This window comes from Sorghum bicolor, chromosome 4 (assembly GCF_000003195.3).
Source record: "Sorghum bicolor cultivar BTx623 chromosome 4, Sorghum_bicolor_NCBIv3, whole genome shotgun sequence".
In the NCBI taxonomy this organism is placed as follows: domain Eukaryota; kingdom Viridiplantae; phylum Streptophyta; class Magnoliopsida; order Poales; family Poaceae; genus Sorghum; species Sorghum bicolor.
Window position 1 is genome coordinate 6,491,505 of NC_012873.2, and position 22,661 is coordinate 6,514,165.

Sequence of the window (22,661 nt, forward strand, 5' to 3'; positions counted from 1 at the left end):
ATTAGCTCCCCGTGCGATATCCTCTCCCCTGCAAATGGAAACAATCACCGCAGTTAATCTCTAACGTCAACAATTTTTCATGCCATAACATTTTGGGACTGTCGTCTTTCTTTGTCTTGCGATCTAGCAACATCCTCCAGTGTCGACCCTCCGCAATCTCCCGCAATCAACGATGAGCCAACCAATTAATCTAGCAGGAAAACACTATTGTGCGACATACCAAGAAGGAAACCAATCACGCACCGCGCCACAATCGTGCATGTATGCATGAAATCAAGAAGGAAACCACTATCAACCACGCAAGGATTAAATCACACAATCACCTCACCCTCATGCGCAGCCATCGCCACTTGCCCCTTGTGCGCTGCCCTGAGCCGGATGGGAGAGGAGGACGCGCGTTGTGACGCCATGTGATCGTCCGGTGCAGCCTCGTCCGACGACGAGGTCGTCCTCGAGGCTCGAGCAGGCGATGGCGGAGTCGTGGTGCCCGCAGGCACATCAGTGCCCGCCGCCGTCTTCACTCGACCTCGACAACGATATCTGCTTTGCGAATCACGTTACTCGTCTCTGCCATTTCGCTTTGCCAAGGTAGAGACCACAGCATCCCTTGCGGCTAGAGGTCGGCTCCTGCATGCTGTATGTAGTGCAGTTCATAGGACAAATAAACCTATTATTGCCATGTGATTAGCTGTTTCTTAGAGCAGTGAAGTGTCGGGAACCTATATCATGCTGAATGCTCACACTGGACATCGTGTTCATATATCATGATGTTCAGTCATTCAGAATTTGGATTCGTCGAGTCAAACAGACAGATTGTGAAGTTCCAATAGAGTTTCGTCCTGCAGTCACTCAGCACTTTGCAAGTTTAGGTGATGCCCAATCTTGTTCTCTGTCCGACAAATTCAGATTTTTAGCTTTAGTCTTTGCAGTTTTTGCCTGCCTTAGTTTTGCAGTTTTTGCCTGCCACTATTTCTGTCCAACAAATACAGGTTGCGGTTTTTTTGAAGTCCACAAAATATGTAGGACAAGAGGAGCTAGCCTTACATCTGAAGAGGAGCTTGGTAATGGTAAAGGGAAGGCTTTAGTTCTAGCAATTCTTGACTATTATATCAGCATGTGCATAGTGATATTTTCATCTTTGCAACTCTAAGAAATATGCACAATGCTTTGATAAGTTCCATATGTCCTTTGTATTTGTTGGATTATTCATTTAATATGTAGTTTTTGGTAAAAGCAATTTTTTATCTGGAGATGATTCTTGAGGAGCTGCAAAAGTACGTGTTTCATATCCTTGATGCAAATGCAAGATGGGATTTGTTGCGATCCAAATGTAAGAGCCAATGTCTATTTGCTTTCCAATTTGCTTCAAAGTACATTACTATGAATCATCTAGAATAATCATGAGGTTTCCTATTTTTTCTCCGATGTTTGCAGATGCATGGGACTGAGTGGTGGGTCGAAGCAAACCTATTTATTAGCTATGTCATTATCTTATCTACGTCCTTAATTATATCTGATTTTGCATGAGATGGCCAAAGAATGCAAATGATTTGGTTATTTTAGCTATTGGCTTATCATGGAAATTTTAAGATAATTTCAATCTACAGGATTACAACACTATCTTAAGTGTATACAGACCAAATAATCGTAAGGAATATCTGAATACAACTGATATGAACTAGATTATTGTTTTGATTTCTTGTCAAGGTCAAGTATTGCTTGGTGTGTTTCAGATCGAAGGTTCATTATTTGCAATGCCTACCATGTTCTCGATAATATTGCCTATTAATACTTTTTTCATGATAATCAAAACTATCTTTATTAAACATTAATGTTATCCTACCGTGCGATCCGTGTATTTTTTATACAAAAGTTTTATTGTCCCGTAGCAACGCACGGGCATACTACCTAGTACTAGTAGAAAGCTAGAGGACACCTGTCGAATTGTCGATGTTTGGACTCGCGGCCCAAACATTAACTACATACTCTAAATTTGGATGATGATATAGGAAGAACACAAGAGATTTATACTGGTTCAGACGAAAAATACCCTACATCTAGTGTGAGGAGGAGATTTGTATTATCCTACACGAAGTGCTTGTAGTAGGGGTTACAAGCGGGATGCGAGAGAGGGAATGAGTCCCAAGTCTTGTCTCTAAGTGAGTCGTGTGTGTATGTGTGTGTTCGCATTGTAGTGTGTACTGAGTTGCAGTGACTTAGCGTATGTGACTTAGCCCGTGTCTCTTGAATGGGACCCTGTCCCTCCTTTTATAGTCTCAAGGGAAAGTAGGCAATACATGTGTACGTGTCGTGGTATTACGGTCTTAGCACTAGGCGTGGGACGAAGCATGGCGTCGTATAGTGACGGTGGAGCTCTCCATTCCTTGCGTTGTAGCTGGTCATGGCCGTTGTATGGGTGTGCTCTCTCCTACTGTGTTCGTGTCGAGCCACACCGACATTGTAGATGAGATGTCCGTACCTGTAGTAGCCATGCCGACCCCTGTTCCTCATCCTGTGTTGACCTCCAGAGGCCTCTTCTCTGTGGTTCGTACCCTGGAGTTCTGACGGGCTCATGGCTACAGGAGCCGGATTTGACATTCCCCGTCATCCATGGGCTTGGTTGTACGCACAATGACGGTAGCAGATGTTACAGTGACGGGGGCACAGTATCTAGCATGCTCTGCTCTGCATGGTGTGGGTGTGGGCGTACAGATGTGCCCCGCATCCCATCTATGGTGTTGTGGCCTTGCCGTCGCGGGAAAGCCTCGAGCGCTCCATCGGGAACAAGGCGCCCGAGCTTGGGGCTCCGACGAGGCGGAGATTATTTGGTCTCGTCCGAGGCCCGGTTAGGTCTCGGGTGAGATAGAACTTGCCTCGTTTCATCCAAGGCTTAGTTGGGTCTCGGGCGAGACGGATTTAGTAGGCCCAGTTGTCTTTCTTGCGAGCGACTGCTTGACCCTTCTAACCTATTGTTATTTTGTTTTAAAAAGAGAAAACATGGTCTTGAGCTTTGTGCTTTGGGTACGGGTTATGGTACCCGACAATACCTTTATTCCAATAATGTTCCTTTTTATTACTGATCTCACATTATTGTTTAGCTTTCGCTTGTCATGGTCAAAATTTTCCTGGTCTAGAAGTTCTAAGGGGGTGTGTTTTTTCAAAGGAAATTTTCAGTTGAATTTATTAGATACTGTTTGAGAATCTTTTTTTTTCTAGAAAATGAAACTGCCTTTGCACACTACTACAAAAAATATTTACCGCGACCTTTTCAAAACTCTCTCCAAGACGGGCAGGAATGTAAACCGCCTCGGTTAATGCCTAGGCGGTCGCTTTTTATTAACCGAGACGGTTAAAAGAAACCGCCTCGCAAAATCTATTTACGAAGGCGGTTTTTATAAAAGAGCCCGCCTCCAGAATTAGCCCTATTAACCGAGGCGGGCAGGTTATAACGCCCGTTTCGGTTAATATTTTCGAGGCCCAATAGATCCAGGCGAGGCCCAATAACTCTTCACAGTATATATATGCCAAACCCTAGCACTCACTCACTCCCACTCCCTCACCAGCCACACTCACCACCACACTCCCTCTCTCTCTATCTCACTCGGGAGTTCAGGACGCCGGCCTCCCTCCCCTCCTCTCCCTTCCTCTCTCTCTTCTCCCTTTCTCACTCCTCTCCCTCACTACAACCGCACAGAGGCACGGTCTCGCGAGCACGGACGCGCGGAGCGGCGGAGCGGATGCGCGGCCTCGCGCGGCGGTGCGGATGCGCGGCACGGAGGCGCGGGGCGGCCTCGCGGGCACGGATGCGCGGCGCGGCGGTACGGCCTCGTGGACACGGAGGCGCGGCGCGGCGGCCCGGCCTCATCTCCCCTCCCGGCGGCGGCGCGTGGATGGGCTTGCCGGGCCCATGGATGGGCTCGGCGGGCCTATCCATGGATTTTATTTTTTTTCTTTTTTTTTAACCGAAACGGGCATGGAAACCACCTTGATTAATGCTTGGTTTACTGCGACCTTTCAATGAAGGCGTTTTGTTTGCCCGTCTTGTAAAATTCAAAACGCCCGTCGCTGTTAATAATTTTTGTAGTAGTGGCAGCTGCTAGCTAGTATCTAAGCTAGGATATCATGATCACCCTTTGGCCACAAAAAGTTCGATCAAGCACGCATCACATTCACATATATAGCTTGCTATATATACAAAGCCTGCCATATGCATAAACCAAAGAAACATCAAATCCTTTCACACATCAAACATATATTAACCCCATGACTGATCCGTTGTTAATTAGTGGATGGTCGTCGTCAAATTATTTCACACATCAAACATAAAACCCAGATTAATTAATTTCCCGTATAAATCCTACCAAATTAAAGCCAATTAGTAAACAATTTGATATATAGCATGGCTGCTGGATATTATTCGACTATTTTATATAGGGATATATAGAGCGTGTGTGTGCGTTTATAGAAGTGAATGTACGCTCGTGTTTGTGAGCGTCTGCATCTGTAATTAGATCTCGTAAAAAAAACACAAATATAAGCAGTTGGCAGGGAATTATAATGTCTCTCTCTCCCGAACCCAATTGATGACTCATATGTAGCTTCCTCTTCTTTTTCTTTGTCAAAATTGACTTGGATCTAATTAAGATAGAAACATGAGGTCAAATGGCTGATATATAAATAAAACAGAAACTAACTGCTCTACCTGACTCGATCCAACGACACGTCGTATTCTAACCTTACTTTTTTTTCTTTATTTTTTAAAAATAAAGTCTAATTATTGTGCCTAGCTTTTTCCATGGTTTGTAACCACTCCCTTATATTTCTTGTACAAGCACTCCACCTCAATCAGGCTACAAGTCCTACTTTTGCTAGTTTCCGGTCAGAAGAAGCCATAGCCAGCAAGAAGAAGCCATAGCAACAAGCTAAGTGGGGAACTAATAAAGAAGAACAGCTAGCGGTGCATAATCAGATGCGAAGAATCGAAGCTGATTTTTTGAATCATATACCTTTCCTGCTTCATCAATCCAGTTGAGACTTGAGAAGAGAGGTTGGAGGAGAGTTCAAAAGAAGGTCAAAGTGATCAAGAAGCTTATTGAGCTGCCGGCATCCGCACTGGTGTAGCAGGTGATTGCATGCATGGGGGATAGGACATGGCAGCAACCACATGAGCAGCCTCAAGCTTACCCAGACGCAGGGACGATGGTCCAAGCTTCATCCTCCTCCGTCCATGGCAGCATCATGTAAACCCTAGCACACATAGCAAGATACATAGCTGTAGATTCGAATCTTGTTCTGTTTTATTGCGAATAGATACGTAGAATTGAAGATCGTTTGCTCTATTTTCTTGCTTGCCTCTCTTCTAATTTCTGAAGCATATATATGAATATTTTCTCGTGCCTTATATATGGCCCTTAGTTTCTTCTCTGGTTTTCGTCATCTTTTTCGGCCCTGTGTGCTTCAACTAAGTTATTTTCATGTCGCGGTTATGATTATTAGCTACCTACGCAGGCATGATTTATTGGGTAGCATATATAATCATCTATCTACTATACTTCTGGAGATTATGAATGAAATTGGGCGTCCTAGCTAATTTTTAAAAATGATTCTTTCTTTAATTAGTCTGTACTTGCATATGTAATATGCACTATTCATGACGTATGTTCAGAGAGAATGTCATGCTGTAAGTCTGTAACCATGCATGCAAGCTATCAAAACTTTTTAAAATACTTTTTATTAATTAATTATGAAATGTAAATTCAATCCTATCAAAGTTAACAGTGGTCCACGGTTTTCCCCTTCTACTGAACTTTTCCCACAAGATGGAAATGAATTGTGTCCCCATGGAAATGTTAGCTTACATTAATTTATTCATTATTGGTAGCATTTCCGGTATATCATTTTAGTATGTAACTGACCAAACTAAAATGGTGATTGATATCAACTTAATTTATAATTCTGTGTGTATTAATTTGTGCAAGTGCAGCAGAAAGGAACCTGGAGGCGGATATGACATGGCCGAATTCGATCAAGCGCTCTTCCTCTATCTTAACAGCCAGGATCAAGCATCAGTTATTCAAGATCAACCTCGTAAGCCACACTTAGCTTATGCATATACATAGCTGTATAAGGGGCTAGAGCGAATAAACTTTTTCCCTATCATATAATTAAACTTTATTTATTGCATCATAGGTTGATCAATAATTAAACATAAACATGTCATTTAGTCATGCATATATCTACCCTGATTGGACATGGCAAAACAAGAATGAGCGAGACAATGGCATGATCAAACCTCTCAATCGTTTTTCCTTCTTTTTTGTATGCAAAGCTTGTTCTGTCTGAGTCTGACAAAAGCCAATTTATTTCGGAAAAGGAAAAAGAAAGAATCCCGGCTAGTTCAAGGAGAGTGACATTTAACAAACACATGCTCATGTATGTGTGTTCATTCTGGTGGAATAGGTCATTTTCTTTCTGCTCAAATAAGGCAGTTAGGCAGAGATATGATTTCTCACTGTCCAAATATCTTTTACCACATATCTACTTCCAACAAACTATGTACACGCATATGTGCATGCATTTTTCCCCCTTGTCCGTACTCCTATACATTTATTCTTCGCTTTTTAACTATATAATGTATAGGACAAGTTAATAAATTAGTTCAATGATATGGTGTGTCATGAATTAGCTTACATCATTCTCAGGAGGATGTAAAGCAATAATTTCAATCCTTTGGCAAAAAGCTAGAGAACCCCAAACTCATGGATCATTAACAAAGCATCATCAGTCCGTTTTTTCCTCTACCGTTGTACAAGCTGCCCTCTATGGCTTTGATTTTTTTGTTGTACTTTTAGCTCATATTCTAGTAGTAGCTGTAGGGGCTGTGCTGTGTTAGATCCCAAAGCAGTTGCACGGCTGCTTGTGTTTTTTCCCTTGTTTTTTTTTTTTGTGTTGTTCTTGTTTAGTTTGGTCACTGTCTTTTCCTTCTAAAGTTCTAATAATAATATAACTCTCTATGTTGCCGTTTTATAAAAGATAAATTAGTTCAATGGACTAATTAGCTTTGTTGTAATAAAAACGTCATGTGTATATATATATATATATGGGGTTCATGCTAGCTGTTCATGTTTTGGCATGCAGAAACTCTCAACATCTTCCCTTCTCAGCCAATGCACGTCGTCGAGCCTGCACCAAAGGTACGTACGTATACGTACGGTATACATGCATCTGCTAGTCTCTAATTGATCGTCTTTCTTCTCATGAGCTTTATAATTTCTAGCAGGGAGGATCCATGGGAACTAACAACACGGCATCGAACGCCGCCGCCGTCGCTGGCTCGTCGTCCAAGCAGCAGCAGCAGCCGCCGCCGCCGCCGCCACCGCCAAATAAGGACGGCGGCAAGCCGGCCGCCGTCAAGGTTAATTAGTTCACTTACCCGGCCTGACCGTTCCGTCTCCTAACCTATCTGATGATGTGCCATTGTCGTCGTCGTCGTCGTCAGAGAGAAGGGAGCGGCGGCGGCGCCGCCATGGGAAGCGGGACGCCATCGACGTCGAATAATCGACAGGAGGGCCGCCCCAGGACTTCAGACGCCAAGACGCTAAGAAGGCTCGCGCAGAACAGGGAGGCCGCCAGGAAAAGCAGGCTCAGAAAGAAGGTATTCATCCTGCGACTAACCAAGAAAGCGAGTCCTAACAAAACCAAGAAATTGGTGAAATCACCTCAAAGAAAAAAATGGTGAAATTAACTTTAGATTTTTCATGCATGAGATGATTCCCATTTCCTGTTTCCCATATCATTTCTTTCATGGCCTGGATATATATTTGGTTAATGTTCGTTTTCATTTGCCCCTTCTCTCTAAAATACAATCAATCGTAGGCTTACATTCAGAACCTAGAGACAAGCAGGATTAGGCTGACCCAGCTGGAGCAAGACTTACACTACAGATCCAGAACTCAGGTATATTGAACGAACTGAAAACAAACATATCCTAAATTCATAATAATGTATTTCCAACTTTATGACTAAGAAGAGAACCTGAGGTATATATACCATATATCCATATATATAGTAGGAGTGCTTTAACAATCTTTATCCTTATACTTGTATATATAGCTTGATTACAGTTTTTGGAATTAACATGAAGAAGCAGGGAGGCCTGCCAAAAAGGAACCTATCTAATAATTTGATATAGTTATATTATTATTACTAGGTAACATTTTTAAGGAAAAAACAACAACATAGGCTTATTATAAAAGACGGCAAAAGTGAAGATAATATTATTATATTGTTCCATACTATATACTTTCATAAACGTACTGACTGAGCTTGTTCCGTGTGCATTTCGACAAACAAATCAACCAGGGAGCAGTGTTCGGTGGTGGAGCTCTTTCTGGTTGCAGTGGCGGACTAAGCCCAGGCATGCATTCAATTCAAAACCTAGCTAGCTAGCTAAACTGCTCGCATGCATGCGTGCATCTTAGCTCTTACTCCCTTCGTTCGAATATAATTATATATGCAATTCTCATGAGTCAAACAATTTAAATTTTAACTAAAATTATATAAAAAAGATACAAACACTCATGAAACAAAAAATATATCATTAGATCAGTTATAGAATATATTATTTTTATAATAAATTTATTTAGATATATAAATATTAATATTATTTTTTATAAATTCAATCAAAGTTGAGCTTGTTTGACTGACATGCTTTTTGTAATTGTATTCTTTTTTTAAGATGAAGGGAGTATATTACACATTCCTAAGTCCTACATGCTAGCTCCTTTTTTATAGACTATCTCTCTTGCATGCATTGCACGTTTACACGTTTATTACAAACAAGTTGATGAATCTTGCAATCACCCCATGAGCAGAGGCGGCATGGTTCGACATGGAGCACGCGAGGTGGCAGGAGGAGCACGGCAAGATGATGCGCCACCTGCGGGCGGCGCTGGAGGCGGAGCACGCGGCGTCGGCGGCGTCGACGTCTACGGCGGCGGAGGCACAGCTCCTCCGGCAGCTGGTGGACGCGGCCGCGGCGCACCACGGCGTGCTGGCGGAGCTGAAGGCCGTGGCGGCGAGGGCCGACGCGTTCCACCTCGTGTCCGGCGCGTGGGCGTCCGCCGCCGAGCGCTGCTTCCTCTGGATCGGCGGCTTCCGCCCTTCAGAGCTCATCAAGGTTAGTTTTACCTTTAATTAACCAACAACTGGTTGGCACACACTACTACGTAGAGTAGTTCGTTAACTTCGTACCACCTCTGCATTGCTACCTCAAGAGTCAAGACTGAAAATTGAAAACGCTGAGCTCAAATTTCTGTAAGCCGCATGAGCTCACGGGCTACACTCATCACGTCTGATAAACCAATTGTGCGTGCTACTCGATCCTTTCTTTAATTGGTGTTCCCAAATCAAGTCCACGAAATTAATTAGTACGTGCATTGCGTGTCTTAACTTTGACCCACACAATGACACACACAGTTCCAGCCTAAGCTGCCTCCTCCTTGTTTTTGGTACACGAGGCATGCATGCATGTCTCACGACGACTCACGGCTCATGAGTGAGGGTGACAGCTATGCATATAGGGCCTTGTTTTAGTTCGAAAAGAATTGCAAAATGAATATAGTAACATTTTCGTTTGTATTTGACAAATATTGTCTAAACATGAATTAATTCAGCTTAAAAGATTTGTCTCGCAAATTACAGGTAAACTGTATTATTAGTTATTTTTTATTTATATTTAATGCTCTATGCATGTGCCGCAAGATTCGATGTGACGAGGTCTGAAAAATTTTGCAAAAAATTTTAGAAACTAAACAAGGCCTCTGTACGTACGTGCTGATGATGTAGGACAATAATGATATACACACATATAAATATATAAAATACATATGAAAAGGTTAAGGATTCATATGCTATTTGGTACTAAAAATGGACAGAGACATTAGGTAAAAGCAGTATCAATGGAATATGGTGGATTAGCTAGCTGATTAGGTAGGTAAGAAGTCCCAGTTACGTTGATGGGAACAGTTTTAGGCCTTTGGGAATTGTCTTCGGACTTTTCTATATAGTACTATAGCAGCCATCTACTACTACTATGTGACTTGGTACTTACTGCAATTGCAACAGGGTAGTAGGTTAGATGGGCGATGGAGACGGGTTTGGTTAACTTACCTACAACACTGCAAAGGACCTGCTTGGCCTTGACACATGCATGTATGCCTTTTGGCTTCTAGATGGATTGGTTGGAACATGCAACTTGGGAACGACCAACAACCCTGCATGTTTTACAATAGTACAAAAAAAAGGTCCCTATTACAACTCTAAGTATAGGTAGATGTGTCTCTATTCTCTGTGTTTAGATGTTTTCTAAATTTTTTGGTCTGTAAGCATAAGACACGGGCCCCTAAGCAAGTTTACATAGTATGGGGCTCCAAGGTCCTAAATTCCAGATCTTTACAGCCTAAGTCACTACTACAGATTTTTTTTCTAGAGGCGGGCGTTTTTTATTTTCAGAGGCGGGCAAAAGCAACCGCCGTCAATATAAGGTCACGGTTAATCGTGACTTTACAGAGACGGTTATCCTGCCCGCCTCCATTAATCGATTAGTGGAGACGGTTATCTTAGAGCGGCCATCGCGGTTAATGAATATTAAAAAAGCAAGCCCAATCGAGCCCGCCGCTGCGCTCTCGCGTCCGCGGCGCCGCCGTATGCGTTGTCACCGCTGGGGCCTGATCCGCAGCTCTCTGGTGGCCGGATCCGCGACCGGTACCTATGCTCCTCGCTGGATCTGCCGCCATGGCCCCTTGTCGAGGCAGCTCGCGTCGCCGTGTCCCCTGGTTGGAGCAGCCCACGCCGTCGTGTCCCCTTGTCGAGGAGACCTGCGCCACCATGTCCCCTCGTCGTGGTGGATCCGCATCGTCGTGGCCTCTCGGCGCCGCCGTGGACCCTCCTCGAAGCAGCCCGCCCTACAGAGAGGATGGGGAGGGGAGGAGAGGGGAGCGGCGGCGAGCTCTGAGGGGAGGGGAGGGCGGGGCGTCGAGCTCTGAGGGCAGCGAGCTATGAGCAGAGTGGAGGGGGAGGGGAGGAGAGATGGAGTCGACGTTTGAAGGAAAGGGAGGGGTATGGGCGCGTGCGGCTGCGATGGTGGGAGTGGGAGTTAGGGTTTCCTGATGGATTTATATATATATTGGAGTTGGTAGTGGGCTGGTATGGGCTAGTGGGTTGGACTACATTTACAGAGACGGTTGAATTAGAATGCCCGCCTCGGTTAATGATTTTCTGAGGCGGTTACGTTAAAATGCCTGCCTCGGTTAATATATATTAACCCAGGCGGGCCAGTTAGGTTGACCGCCTCCGTAAATCGATTTTGCGAGGCGGTTTTCTTTGACCGCCACGGTAAATAAAAAATAACCGCCTCAGTTAATTCGAAGTATTAACCGAAGTGGTTGAAAAGATTGCCCGCCTCCGAGGCTCTTTTGAAAAGGTCTCGCAAAATATTTTTTGTAGTAGTGAGTTTTACAGACCCCTGTTTAGATCCATTCTTTCAAAAAGTTCTTATTTCTTCAAAAGTTTTGGCTGCATCTAAACAGGGCCATACAAGGGGAACTTTTTTTTTTCTTAAACTATCAAACTTGCAAGCGCAGGCGAACTTTTTCTTAAACCATCAAGCTCTGCTTATTGTATGTATTGTTGCAATAGGATGTATCATTTTACTTAGTCACTTAGACCAATTCATGATAATGGTAATTAGCTAATTATCTTTATTGGATTTAATTAGGCTTGGCTGGAGCTTATTTCGACTACATCAGAAAATGTGGCATAAAATCTAAGAAAATAGGTCACCAAACTTTGTATCCAAGTTTGTCGTGCAACAGTGTGTTTTTCTAAAATTTTATATAATGTCCGGGTCATTTTTATAGAATTTGGCTAAACTTGAAATCTATGGAATTAAAACAAAAGGTAAATCTCTTTCTCCCTTCCTCACTTCCTCTAGGTTCTTAGAGCAAGTCTAGTAAAGGGATGTTAGTGGTTGTATCGTTGTAGGCTTAGATAGAGGAGAGAAGACAGATGAGAGTGGAGAAGCTTCGTGAGAGACTTTGTGAGAGAGACTCTTGTATCTAAGCCACCCACCTGATTCGCTTGAAGACTCAAGAAGAGGCACTACTCTTTGAGTAGCGAAGATCCAAGGGTGTGCAACACACATCATGCATATGCGCTACCAGCTACTCTCTGTCCTGCATCTCTCTACACACGCGTGCCCCTCTGATCTTCTCTTCTATGATGGCAACATTTTAGCACTAGAGCGACATAAAATACAAACTATGAATAAAAAACAATTAACATCTTTATTTGAACAGTCACAGAAAAATAGCATATTATAGTGAAGGAATTAATCTCATATAGAAACTCGACTAGATATTGACCTAGTTTAAATAGATGGCTATTATGTGTATCTATTGTAAGGTTAAGAAAGGTGAAATGTGGCATGGGCTCGAGAATCGAGGCTACAGTATGAGTGTCGCGACATCAATAAAGGTTTTGCATTCTACCATTCTACCGTAACCAACTTAGTGTCCTAGGAGGAGGATATAATTTATCTGTAGTTCCAAACTATAAACATCGTTTGTCACCTATGCCTTCAAACTCTAGGTCTATGTTTGACACTTGTGAAGGCAAGAAGAGTTCTACTGAAGGTAAGAAGAGCTAGAGTGAGAAACGACAGATCAAAGGATGGGAGAAGAGGTACGTGGGACAAACGGTATAGAGTGATGAACTTCGAGACGTGAGAAGAGAAAGTGGATGTTAAAAGTTCATGTTCACATTTACCTACCGGTAGTTCATTAATGTAATGCTGAACATCATAATGGAGTATATTCATATGTATAATACTCCCTCTGTGTCTTTCTAGAGTTGTTTTAAGTTAAATATTTTAAATTTTAACCAAATTTCTAGAAAAAAATGCTAAAATTTATGATATCAAATTAGTATCATTAGATTCATCATAGAATATATTTTCACATGATACACATTTTTTGTCATAAATGATGTTATTATTTTCTATAAAATTAGTCAAATTTAGAAAAGTTTGATGGCACGGATGGAGGGAGTATACTAATAAAATTACCGAGGGAGTATACTAATAAAATTACTTTTGTGCGTGCTTCTTTCATCATGGTTAAGCTGTCCAGATTTCACTTCAATTATTTATTAGTGCTGCTATTTTTTTCCTCAAAATTTAAAAGAGTACTAGTCTACTAGATATCAACCAATTAATCAACCAGTATGCATCCCGACGCAGATAGCGGCCCGGCACGCGGAGCCCCTGACGGAGCAGCAGGCGATGGGCGTCTGCGGCGTGCAGCAGTGGGCGAGGGACGCGGAGGCGGCGCTGGACCACGAGCTGCAGGCGATGCACCGCTCCGTCTCGGAGGCCGTCTCCTCCGACGCGGCGGCGCTGCTCTGCCCCTACTCCGACGTGCCCGGCTTCATGGCCACCATGTCCCTCGCCATCAGCAAGCTCGCCTCCCTCGAAGCCTTCGTCAGACAAGTAAGCAAAAGCTCTTGGTTGTGTGTGTCTTTCCCATGTGAAACACGGTAACAGCAACAATGGTGAACGCGTGATCGATCGGTTGCATTGCATTGCAGGCGGACGCGCTTAGGCTGCAGGCGCTGCACCGGCTGCCGCAGATCCTGACGGCGCGGCAGTCGGCGCGGTGCTTCCTCGCCATCGCCGACTACTCCCACCGCCTCCGTGCGCTCAGCGAACTCTGGCACACCCGGCCAGGCCAAGATCCAGCGGCGAGCAACCTGGCGGCCGGGCCCAGCAGCCAGAGACCGCCCTACCAAAGTAGGGACGGTTTACTATAGACATATAATAGTCTGGGATAGTTTCAGAGATACATATACAGTTGATCACTGATCAGTAGTAATTCAGATGACCCATTCCTCGCTTATTTATGAAGGGTAATACTAAGGCCTTGTTTAGTTTGTAAAATTTTTGGGTTTTGGCTACTGTAGCACTTTCGTTTTTATTTGACAAACATTGTCCAATCATGGAGTAACTAGACTCAAAAGATTCATCTCATAAATTACAGGTAAACTGTGTAATTAGTTTTTATTTTCGTCTATATTTAATGCTCCATGCATGCGACCAAAGATTCGATGTGACGGGAAATCTTGAAATTTTTTGCGAACTAAACAAGGCCTAAACAAGGCCTAAGTAGTAGCTGATTCAGCAGTATGGATATGAAATAGTGGGAAGGAATAACAACTGAAACTGCCAAATTGCCAAGCTGATTCAGCCAGGCGCCAGCATTGACATGTCAAACACTCAGAAGGTGTAGCATTCAGATTGATACATGGTGAGAAACTAAATTATTGCAGAACAATTGCCAAATAATGGGGTGCTACATGCTACAATTGTCATGTACAAATACAACCAGCCTCCCTCCAAAGTCCGATCTCAGTGCGAGCAGTTAAGTTGCAGCCGACACATTGTAGTTAAAAAAAAAAACCTTCGGTACAGGGTGTATCTAGTATATGAAATGCGGTTATAGGGTTCAGCTGATGTCGCAACCCCAAATTCAGAACAGTCACACAACATCAAGTGCCATCACAAGGATGACTTCCCTCTCACCTTCTGGTGCTACAATCTGTCAAGGGCGTCAATGATGGCCTTGCGAAATGCATCATTGTGGAGGAAAAAAGAGGAAACATGGCCGCCTGTTACCCACCGGACTTCTGAGCCTGGCCATGCCTTCTGGAGCTCCATGACTGAATGTCTGGGAATATAACCGTCATCCTGTAAAGAGAACATAGCTCCAGATTAGAAGAAGAATGCTCCAGATAAATATGAATGCTGAGTAAGAAATCGAACCCTCTGAAATAAGGAGGTAATTTAACCAATCTTCAAAAAAAGTACTCAAGTAAACTATCTGCTATCAATGTATGTTTCAATTTCTCAACATTGCTCAAGCAAGCTAAGGTAACCTGCTGTTTGGTAAAAGACATATTTTGAGTACTCACACCATTTCCTTTTATAAGCTGTAATAGGATTTGATAGTCTTTCAAGATAATCTTTGACCATTAATTTCTTAGTGTATAAGCAACTACAAATAAACATCCTACTAAAAGGCATAAACACAAATCTATTGATATATCATGGTGCACTAAACACACATATATTTTGACTAACTGATGATCCGAGTTTGTAGTGTTTGACTTTTTTTTCTGTGAAAACTAATACACCCTGCATTTTGAAATGGAAGGAATAGTAAAGTAGGCAGTCACCTAGTGACATAATCTGATCGTGGTTAGTGGTTACTCTGCCAAAATCATGAAACCAAGTAAAAAGATGAGCAGGAAAACAATTATGTTTTTTGAGATAATAAACTGATGTTAAAAGGCCATAAAGCTCGGAGAGCATCACTAACCGTTGCACCAACAAAGATGACCGCCTGTGGGTTCTTTGGGACTGGGAATCGAGTGACATCAGTCAAAGACAACACTGACCGCAACCTATCTCTGACTTGTTCGATAGTAATCCCAGTTTTCTGTGCAGCATCTTCTGCCAAAGATGTTACATCTTGAGTTAATGCTGCAGCATCTTCTCTCAAAACATCCCAAGCTGTGGCGTATTTGTAGACCCCTTCACAGAAAGGTACCACTGCAGAGTGTGGAGCGAGAAATGGCAGTGTGGCAATTGGTGTAGGATGCAGGGATCCCACCATTGCAGCATGTACTCCACCTGTGACATCAGCAAAGAAACCATTTGAGAAGAATGCACAAGAGATCTTGTAAAATAAAACCAGAAAAAATACAATAACAGATGGTTTTGACAAATAGGCTGCTACATGATTTCTAAGAAGCACTTATTCAGTCATCGGGAAAACCAGTAATTTTAGCAGTGCTTGAATTTAGGTACTTGAATGTCATGGATTCACAGAAACAAGTGTCTTTGATGGTGCCTCCCCCTCACGCTTGATGGCTTATCAGTATTTCAAAGAGGACATGAGATTATGGGGCCTAGCTGGAGCTAGAGACCTTCTGGACTAGTCCAGGGTAGGGTTGTTCCTTGCTCTATTTTGTTTCAGGTGTATGTTATCCCCCCCCCCCCTCCCCCCCCCCCCCCCCCCCCCCAAGTCTTTTAAGGTCACCCTTTCATATTCCCTTGTGAAATAAGGGGGTTGTGTTGTATTGCATGGGATCCCTTCCTCCCTCCCTCTCTCATACAAAGATACGCAGACCTCCTGCGTGTTCGGGGGTAAAAAGGAAAACCAGTATTACATACCCATGCTGAGCCCGCATACGCCCATCTTGCTGTAACCAGCCTCGGTCTGCAGCCAGTACAGGAGACTGCGAGCTTCATCAATTGTGGCTTTCCCTAAAAGTAACAGGTCACTGACACACTGGAGCTTTGCACCACGCTGCATGCTAGGACGTCGCTGTCCATAATAGGGGCTGTGGTTCATGAGTTATCAGATCTTGGCAAACAGTGGATAAAAAATCATACAAAAGAACAAAAGCAAATCTCACCTCTCAAGAACCATAGTTGCAATATTGTTCTTCAGAAGAGGCCCACCGAGCCGAAGCCTGCGCTCAAATGTGTGATCACCAGTGCCTATAATATTTCAGAAAATGTAGATTGATTCATTACATGCGAGTAAAGGAATATTTTTTATATAAAAAAGAGGCACAGATTTTGATAAAATGAAAGTATACATTTTTAGGCAAGAACAAGTTTATGATACTGCTTAGGCGTTCGTGAATTAATGATACTTACAGTAAAAATGACTAGTAATTGTTCAAGTTTGGCACTTGGAAAGTTGGAAGCAAGAAAATAAAATATCTTGAAGATAAGGAGTTGTCAAAGAGGAATGTTAAAGTTGGCAGTGCTAGAAAGCCAGCAGACAATACATCCATATAGCATTCCACTAGCAAAAACCTTTTAAAAATGTGAAATGCATACAAGCCAAACAGTCATATCAGAAAAGGTTTTCATAACCTATGCAGCATTAGGGAACAAATAAAGAAACTACAAAATCATGTACCTGCAAGATGGACCACACATGACATCTTCTCAGGTGTAACATTTTTAGGGGTAAGAAAAGCAACTCTTGCATTGTGACTCTCAAGGGGCAATGCGCCAATTAGTCGCTCATCACATGTAGTCCTGAAAACACCTTCTCGCAGACAAGAACTGTTTGTCTCCCATACTGTTTTCCACATTGGCTGCACAGCAGTTGGTGGCCAGTTTTGGCAACGTGCCTCCGGAAACAACTGCTTCACCATCTTTTCTAGCAAATCAAGTTTGGTACCTCCCCATCCTTTTGAGAAAAATGGTGTTCCTAGTTTGGTGCGATGAAGAAGAGTTCCATATATGTGGTCCAGTACATAATGCACTAACCCAATATTAACTGATACCATGTCCAACCACTGGTTAAATAAACCTGATTCTCCAAACCTCCTTTTTATAAATTATAATTACAAGACCAAGATATGCCTGCAACACAAAATTAACAAGAATCAAGGTTTAACATACTTTGCGAAATTCAATGCAGAAGGAACACTTAACAGGACAGTCTGCAGCATATCAGTCACAGTCACACAGTGGAGGCTCACACAGTTGTTTTTTGACAATTGTCGACCCAAAACTTTTTTGCAGGTTATATTCAGAGAACAAATTGGCTACTTCAATGGGCGCAATTACAACGGGATGAAGCCAATAAGCAGCACATTTTCCAAGTCTGTCAAATGCTAGAGGCAATGGCAATGGATTTTTCTGTGTCCTTTGTATGGCCTTATAATTTAAGAATTGCATTTTGAGTGTGACATTTGTGTGGTTACAAAATACTGTAATAAGTGGTCTGATTATCTTGGAGACAAGATATGAAGCCAGATTTATTTCCATTATCTAAAAAAGATAGGGCATAGCAACACAAATTAAGCACTCAACAGATATATAGAGCAGTGAGCTACAAAAGCTGTCCAGATTTGGACACAACCAGAAACCATAATAAGAGTAGAGAACTGCTAAGGGACAAAGCCAAACTAGAATGGTCGATTCTGAAATTGGAATGACCAACCAACACTTAGTGAAATACAAACTACTGAACCAACCACCAAATATTCCGAGCATTTCTTAAAAGGCAGATGACATGAGCTTTGATACATTTGGTGGCTCAATGTCGTAGATATAAAGAAGGAAAACATTTCTTTATTTGAAGCATGCTTGCTTGTGTCGACCCATTTCAATTAGACATGACAGTTGCGACCTTATAATTTCAGAATTGAGTTTTGAGTGAGACATTTGTGTGGTGTAATAAGTGGTCTGATTATCTTGGAGACAAGAGATGAAGCCAGATTTATTTCCATTATCTAAAAAAGATAGGGCATATCAACACGAATTAAGCACTCAATAGACATATAGAGCGGTGGGCTACAAAAGCTGTCCAGATTTGGATACAACCAGAAAACATAATAAGAGTAGAGAACTGCTAAGGGACAAAGCCAAACTAGAGTGGTTGGTTCTGAAATTGGAATGACCAACCAACGTTAGTGAAATATAAACTACTGAACCAACCAGAAAATATTCCAAACATTTCTTAAAAGGCAGATGACATGGGTTTTGATACATTTGGTGGCTCAATGTCGTAGACATAAAAAAGGAAAACATTTCTTTATTTGAAACATGATTGCTTGTGTTGACCCATTTCAACTAGACATGACAGTTGATTCCAAGGAATATCAGAACTAGTGAACTAGTCAAAGCTTGTGTACCACTTCCAGGAGAGCGAGAATTCTACACTTTCACTTGAGGGCAATTCAGGATAATGTAGCATCATTTCATCTCATGCAGGTACTACAACCACAGTGAGAACAATTTTTGCACATAGGAACGCAACTAATTGAGGTAGATCCAGAACAAATCCGATTAAGCTCGCTAAAAACGTCCGGAAGATGCAATGCAGGTGCTCAGATGTCCTCTTCCCAGCACGCACATAACATCAACACACGCTGATTTCGAAATTATTGGTTGTCCAGAAGGTCGCACCTTGAGATGAACGCGACGGGGTGCCAGCGACGACGAGACGGCAGAAGACCGCCAGCGCACCTCGGCAGCCGGCGGAACACGAATACCAGTCCGACACACTCGGTACCAAACCACCGCGCGCGAAGGGGAGTGGTATAAGGACAATCCGGGGGGCAAGATCCACGGCGGATACCGCGACAGAACGCGGGTGGTGGGTGGGCGGCGCGACACGAGCAGAAGGACCTCGCCAAGAAACCAAGAAGACGACGGGTGGGAGCTGGATCGCACGAGCCTGGCTGCACGGTTCGCGTTCTCTCTGTCTGGTCCAGGAGCTCCACGGATTCCTTGTGCACGGCTCAACCCGTCAAGGCGTCAACCGAAGAAGAAGAGGAGGAAGAAACCGGTGGGCGACGACCGCGGGGATGGGGAGGTGACGGCGCCGTGGCTTGCTTTCGCTCCCCGGATCTGATTCGGGGGGCGGATGCTCGATTTCTGCCGTGTGGGCCACCGTGGGGCCCGGGGAGCAGGGACAGGCGGAGTGCGCTGTCCGCAGGGCCGTTGTCTTTTGGTGGCAACGCCAACGGCGGCCGGGGCCCGGGGGTACGTGGCGGCCGGATAAGGTGGGTCCGATGTCGAGGTGGCGGTGCTAGTCGGAGCTGAATGGGGCTGATTTGGCCCGGACTTGCAAATTAGACCCAATTTCGTGTTTGCTAGCATTTTAGGGCTGTGGCTGTGGCTCAAGCAACTGCCTGGCGCCGCGCTAGCTCCACAGAGAGGTGGAGTGAGAAATATATTTGTTTAGGAGTCAACAATCTTTAAAATAAATAAATTAAGGGTCTGTTTAGTTCTCAGAATGTAAAATATAAAATATTAATTATTTTGGAATGATGAAATATAAAATGCTAAAATTTTTAGAGTTATGTTTAGTTCTATCAAAAATGTAGAATTTATTGCTCTTTTGAACTTTTTTGGCCTCTTGAGGCCAAAATCCAAAATGAAGAATGGTAACCATTTTACCAAAATTTTTACATAGTGTTTAGTTCCATTATACGAAATAATATACCAAAACCTTTTTTTGGATAGAAGGGAACTAAATACCTCCTAAATAACTGGACGGGTTAACGTACCCGGCCTCGTTTAGTTTAAGGTGTTTTGGGGCGTCATATCAGTTGTCATATAGGGTTGTTGCATGGGATCTAAATAAAAAATAAATAAATTATAAAAAATACAGAATCTGTTAATAAACCGCAAGACGAATTTATTAAGCCTAGTTAATCCATCATTAGTACATGTGTTAGCATAACACTCTATTGTCAAAATTATAGACTAATTAGACTTAAAGATTTATCTCGCAAAGTAGTCGTAATCTGTGTAATTAGTTAGTTTTTAGTATATATTTAATACTCTATGCATGTTCAAACATTTGATGGCTGTGTAAACTTTTTAGCAAGGAACTAAACAAGGTCGCCCCACCGCCGCCCGCCGCCCTGTGGTGGCAAGCTAGGGTTTCGCCACAGCTTCGCGGCCATGGCCATGGCCTTGGAGCTCCAGCGAAACACTAGCTCACCGGCGGCGCCACCTTCTTCCCCTTCCCTCGCCCCTACCGTCACTACCTTGGCCATGGTGCCCCTGCCCCTCTACTTGGCCCGGACGCCTCCACGTCGCCAGGGCCTCTAAACTGCACGCGCGACATCCCCACCGCATGGGCGGTCTTCCTCCCCAAATCGCCTTTCCTTCTAAGGACACTATAATTTGGGAAGAAGAGAGGGAAAGCTTGCTGAAACCCTAATGTGGAGGAGGAGGAGGAGGAGGAGGAAGAGGAGGAGGAGGAGGATAAGAAGAAGAAGGAGGAGGAGGAGGAGGCCTACCTCAGCGGATCCGCCATAGCCAGCGAGCTCAACGCGGGTGGGGCGCGAGCACGGGCATGAGGAGGCGGTGGGGTGTGAGCGAGAGAGGACACCACCGGGAGGAGCTCGCCGGTCACCGGAGAGAGAGAGAGAGAGGGCGTGCAAGTAGAGAGAGAGAAACCAACATGGACGTGCAGGTGAGTGATGAAGGAAGTGTGCACGTGTCTAGACTTCTTTACCGTCATGCGTAAAGAAGTCATTAACTTAATGAAACTTTAATAATTTTAATAATAACTATATGGACTTATGTCTCGCCCTCTCCCTCCCTCGTGGATGACCACTATTCAAATAGGCATTTTATACAAAAATGATGCAGGAGGGTCTGTGCAACGTGATGGTTCTTTAACTTTAACAGAAACATTTATCCACATGGCCTTGGTACGATGAATTGTTATAGTCCATCATTTTCTCACTTTTTGTTTTTATTTTGGTTTGTATGATAAAAAAAGTTGAGCCATTACTAGTTGTACTATTTTGTTCGTCATAAGCTAATATTTAGTACTCTCTAGTCAAGATTATAAGTCGTTTTTTTAGATTGAAGATTATAAATCGTTAATATATATCTAAATACAGAGCAAAAGTCATGTATGGTTCTCCTGGATATGTATGGTTCTGCCACAGCTTAGAGACAACTTCAGGGATATGTATGGTTCGCTCCAGCCACATGACGTTACAAGCATGAGTATTTCCTTCGGCAGAGGATGTCAGGAGACGTATTCTTATCTCTATCAACCAATGTTTACTATAAATTGAGATTCTAGAATCATGATGATCAATCCTTTTTTTTCTTTTTTTCAACCGCTATATATTAGTTGTGTAGCTTTCTTTCTTCTCATTGAATATCTGTCTACACAAATAATTCTTATGAGGGGTTTGCTACTTGATTGCTTTATCAACATCACGGTCACCTCTTCCCGATCCAAGGAAACACATCTAATAGGCCTACGGAGCTAGCCTAATGCATGGCAGTAGCGAAGGTAGAGGATATTAAAAATGGTGAACTTTGCTTATGAGTGTATAGACTTTTGTCATAGAAGGGTACATATATAGTAAAAATTTGATCATTATAATTGTCTTTTGAAATTTTAGGGACACCCCCTAGTCACACTATAGCTTCGCCCCTAGTGTATCATATTGATCATTCCACGACAATATTTTCTCCATCATATCGGATAATAACCACACGCCACAAACAAAATAATGCTAGGAGATATACTCATCATCATAATAAACATCACCTCATATAGAATAGAATGGTTTCTCAAACCAGACTCCCCTTTTAACCATGACCGATCTATTTGTCAGTCTTCAGATTGGCAAACCAGAGTAGGTACAAGCTGCCACGGTCTAATCTTTCTGAATGTGAGTAACATCGTGCACACTGTAACGGTGGCACACGACAATCGGTCAGTGCATTCCTAGTGTCGTCGATCAATCTGAGGAATGCGTGCATAGATGGATGCACCTGCCTCTGAACATCCAGCAGATAAGGAAAACGGGGAAACAGGATCAGTCAGAGATGCCATGCATCCAACAGATAAGGAAAACGGGGAAACAGGATCGGTTAGATGCCATGCATGTCCAGCAAGCAAAGCGAACCAGAGCCGGCAAATGGATGGACATGCCATGCCATGCCATGTCCTGCAAACGGCAGCAGCGTGCCGAGATCAGAAAGACGGCGATCGGCGGCGCACGACCTTGCCTTGCCGCAAGTGGCCTCTGGG

General features: G+C 43.3%; 2 protein-coding genes and 1 long non-coding RNA gene across 6 annotated transcripts; 2 read left to right on the forward strand and 1 right to left on the reverse strand.

Annotated features, from left to right (window-relative positions):
• LOC110434494 lies at positions 1,002–1,521 on the forward strand. The gene is made up of 2 exons (XR_002451997.1): positions 1,002–1,330; positions 1,435–1,521. It is a non-coding gene; the product is annotated as an uncharacterized LOC110434494 (long non-coding RNA).
• On the forward strand, positions 4,849–14,104 carry LOC8082893 (transcription factor TGAL9). 3 transcript variants are annotated; one of them, XM_021460202.1, is made up of 10 exons: positions 4,849–5,240; positions 5,984–6,087; positions 7,138–7,193; positions 7,277–7,414; positions 7,499–7,654; positions 7,876–7,956; positions 8,362–8,416; positions 8,874–9,178; positions 13,298–13,546; positions 13,645–14,104. In XM_021460202.1, exons 1-10 carry the CDS (start codon positions 5,137–5,139, stop codon positions 13,864–13,866), a joined length of 1,470 nt encoding a protein of 489 aa, XP_021315877.1. In that variant the 5' UTR covers positions 4,849–5,136; the 3' UTR covers positions 13,867–14,104. The 3 variants fall into 3 exon arrangements, with proteins under 3 accessions (XP_021315877.1, XP_021315878.1, XP_021315879.1); XM_021460203.1 differs by having other exon boundaries at positions 7,280–7,414; XM_021460204.1 differs by having other exon boundaries at positions 5,987–6,087.
• Positions 14,264–19,551, reverse strand: LOC8071629 (protein ABHD18). 2 transcript variants are annotated; one of them, XM_021460205.1, is made up of 7 exons: positions 19,052–19,551; positions 17,049–17,500; positions 16,534–16,618; positions 16,289–16,458; positions 15,432–15,745; positions 15,289–15,323; positions 14,665–14,800 (listed from the first exon to the last, which is right to left on the reverse strand). In XM_021460205.1, exons 2-6 carry the CDS (start codon positions 17,422–17,424, stop codon positions 15,312–15,314), a joined length of 957 nt encoding a protein of 318 aa, XP_021315880.1. In that variant the 5' UTR covers positions 17,425–17,500; positions 19,052–19,551; the 3' UTR covers positions 14,665–14,800; positions 15,289–15,311. The 2 variants fall into 2 exon arrangements, with proteins under 2 accessions (XP_002453474.1, XP_021315880.1); XM_002453429.2 differs by lacking the exon at positions 15,289–15,323 and having other exon boundaries at positions 14,264–14,800; positions 19,052–19,543.

Bases quoted from the DNA above. Each gene is read 5' to 3' on its own strand.
- LOC8071629 (XM_002453429.2), bottom strand. From the start codon at position 17,424: ATGGTATCAGTTAATATTGGGTTAGTGCATTATGTACTGGACCACATA. The intron at 16,459-16,533 runs GTGAGATTTGCT...CATGAACCACAG, and splicing joins GCAACTATGGTTCTTGAGAG to CCCCTATTATGGACAGCGAC. The intron at 14,801-15,431 runs GTTAGTGATGCT...TTCTCTTTACAG, and splicing joins TCATCTTTGTTGGTGCAACG to GATGACGGTTATATTCCCAG.
- LOC8082893 (XM_021460202.1), top strand. From the start codon at position 5,137: ATGGGGGATAGGACATGGCAGCAACCACATGAGCAGCCTCAAGCTTAC. The intron at 6,088-7,137 runs GTAAGCCACACT...TTTGGCATGCAG, and splicing joins AGTTATTCAAGATCAACCTC to AAACTCTCAACATCTTCCCT. The intron at 13,547-13,644 runs GTAAGCAAAAGC...ATTGCATTGCAG, and splicing joins TCGAAGCCTTCGTCAGACAA to GCGGACGCGCTTAGGCTGCA.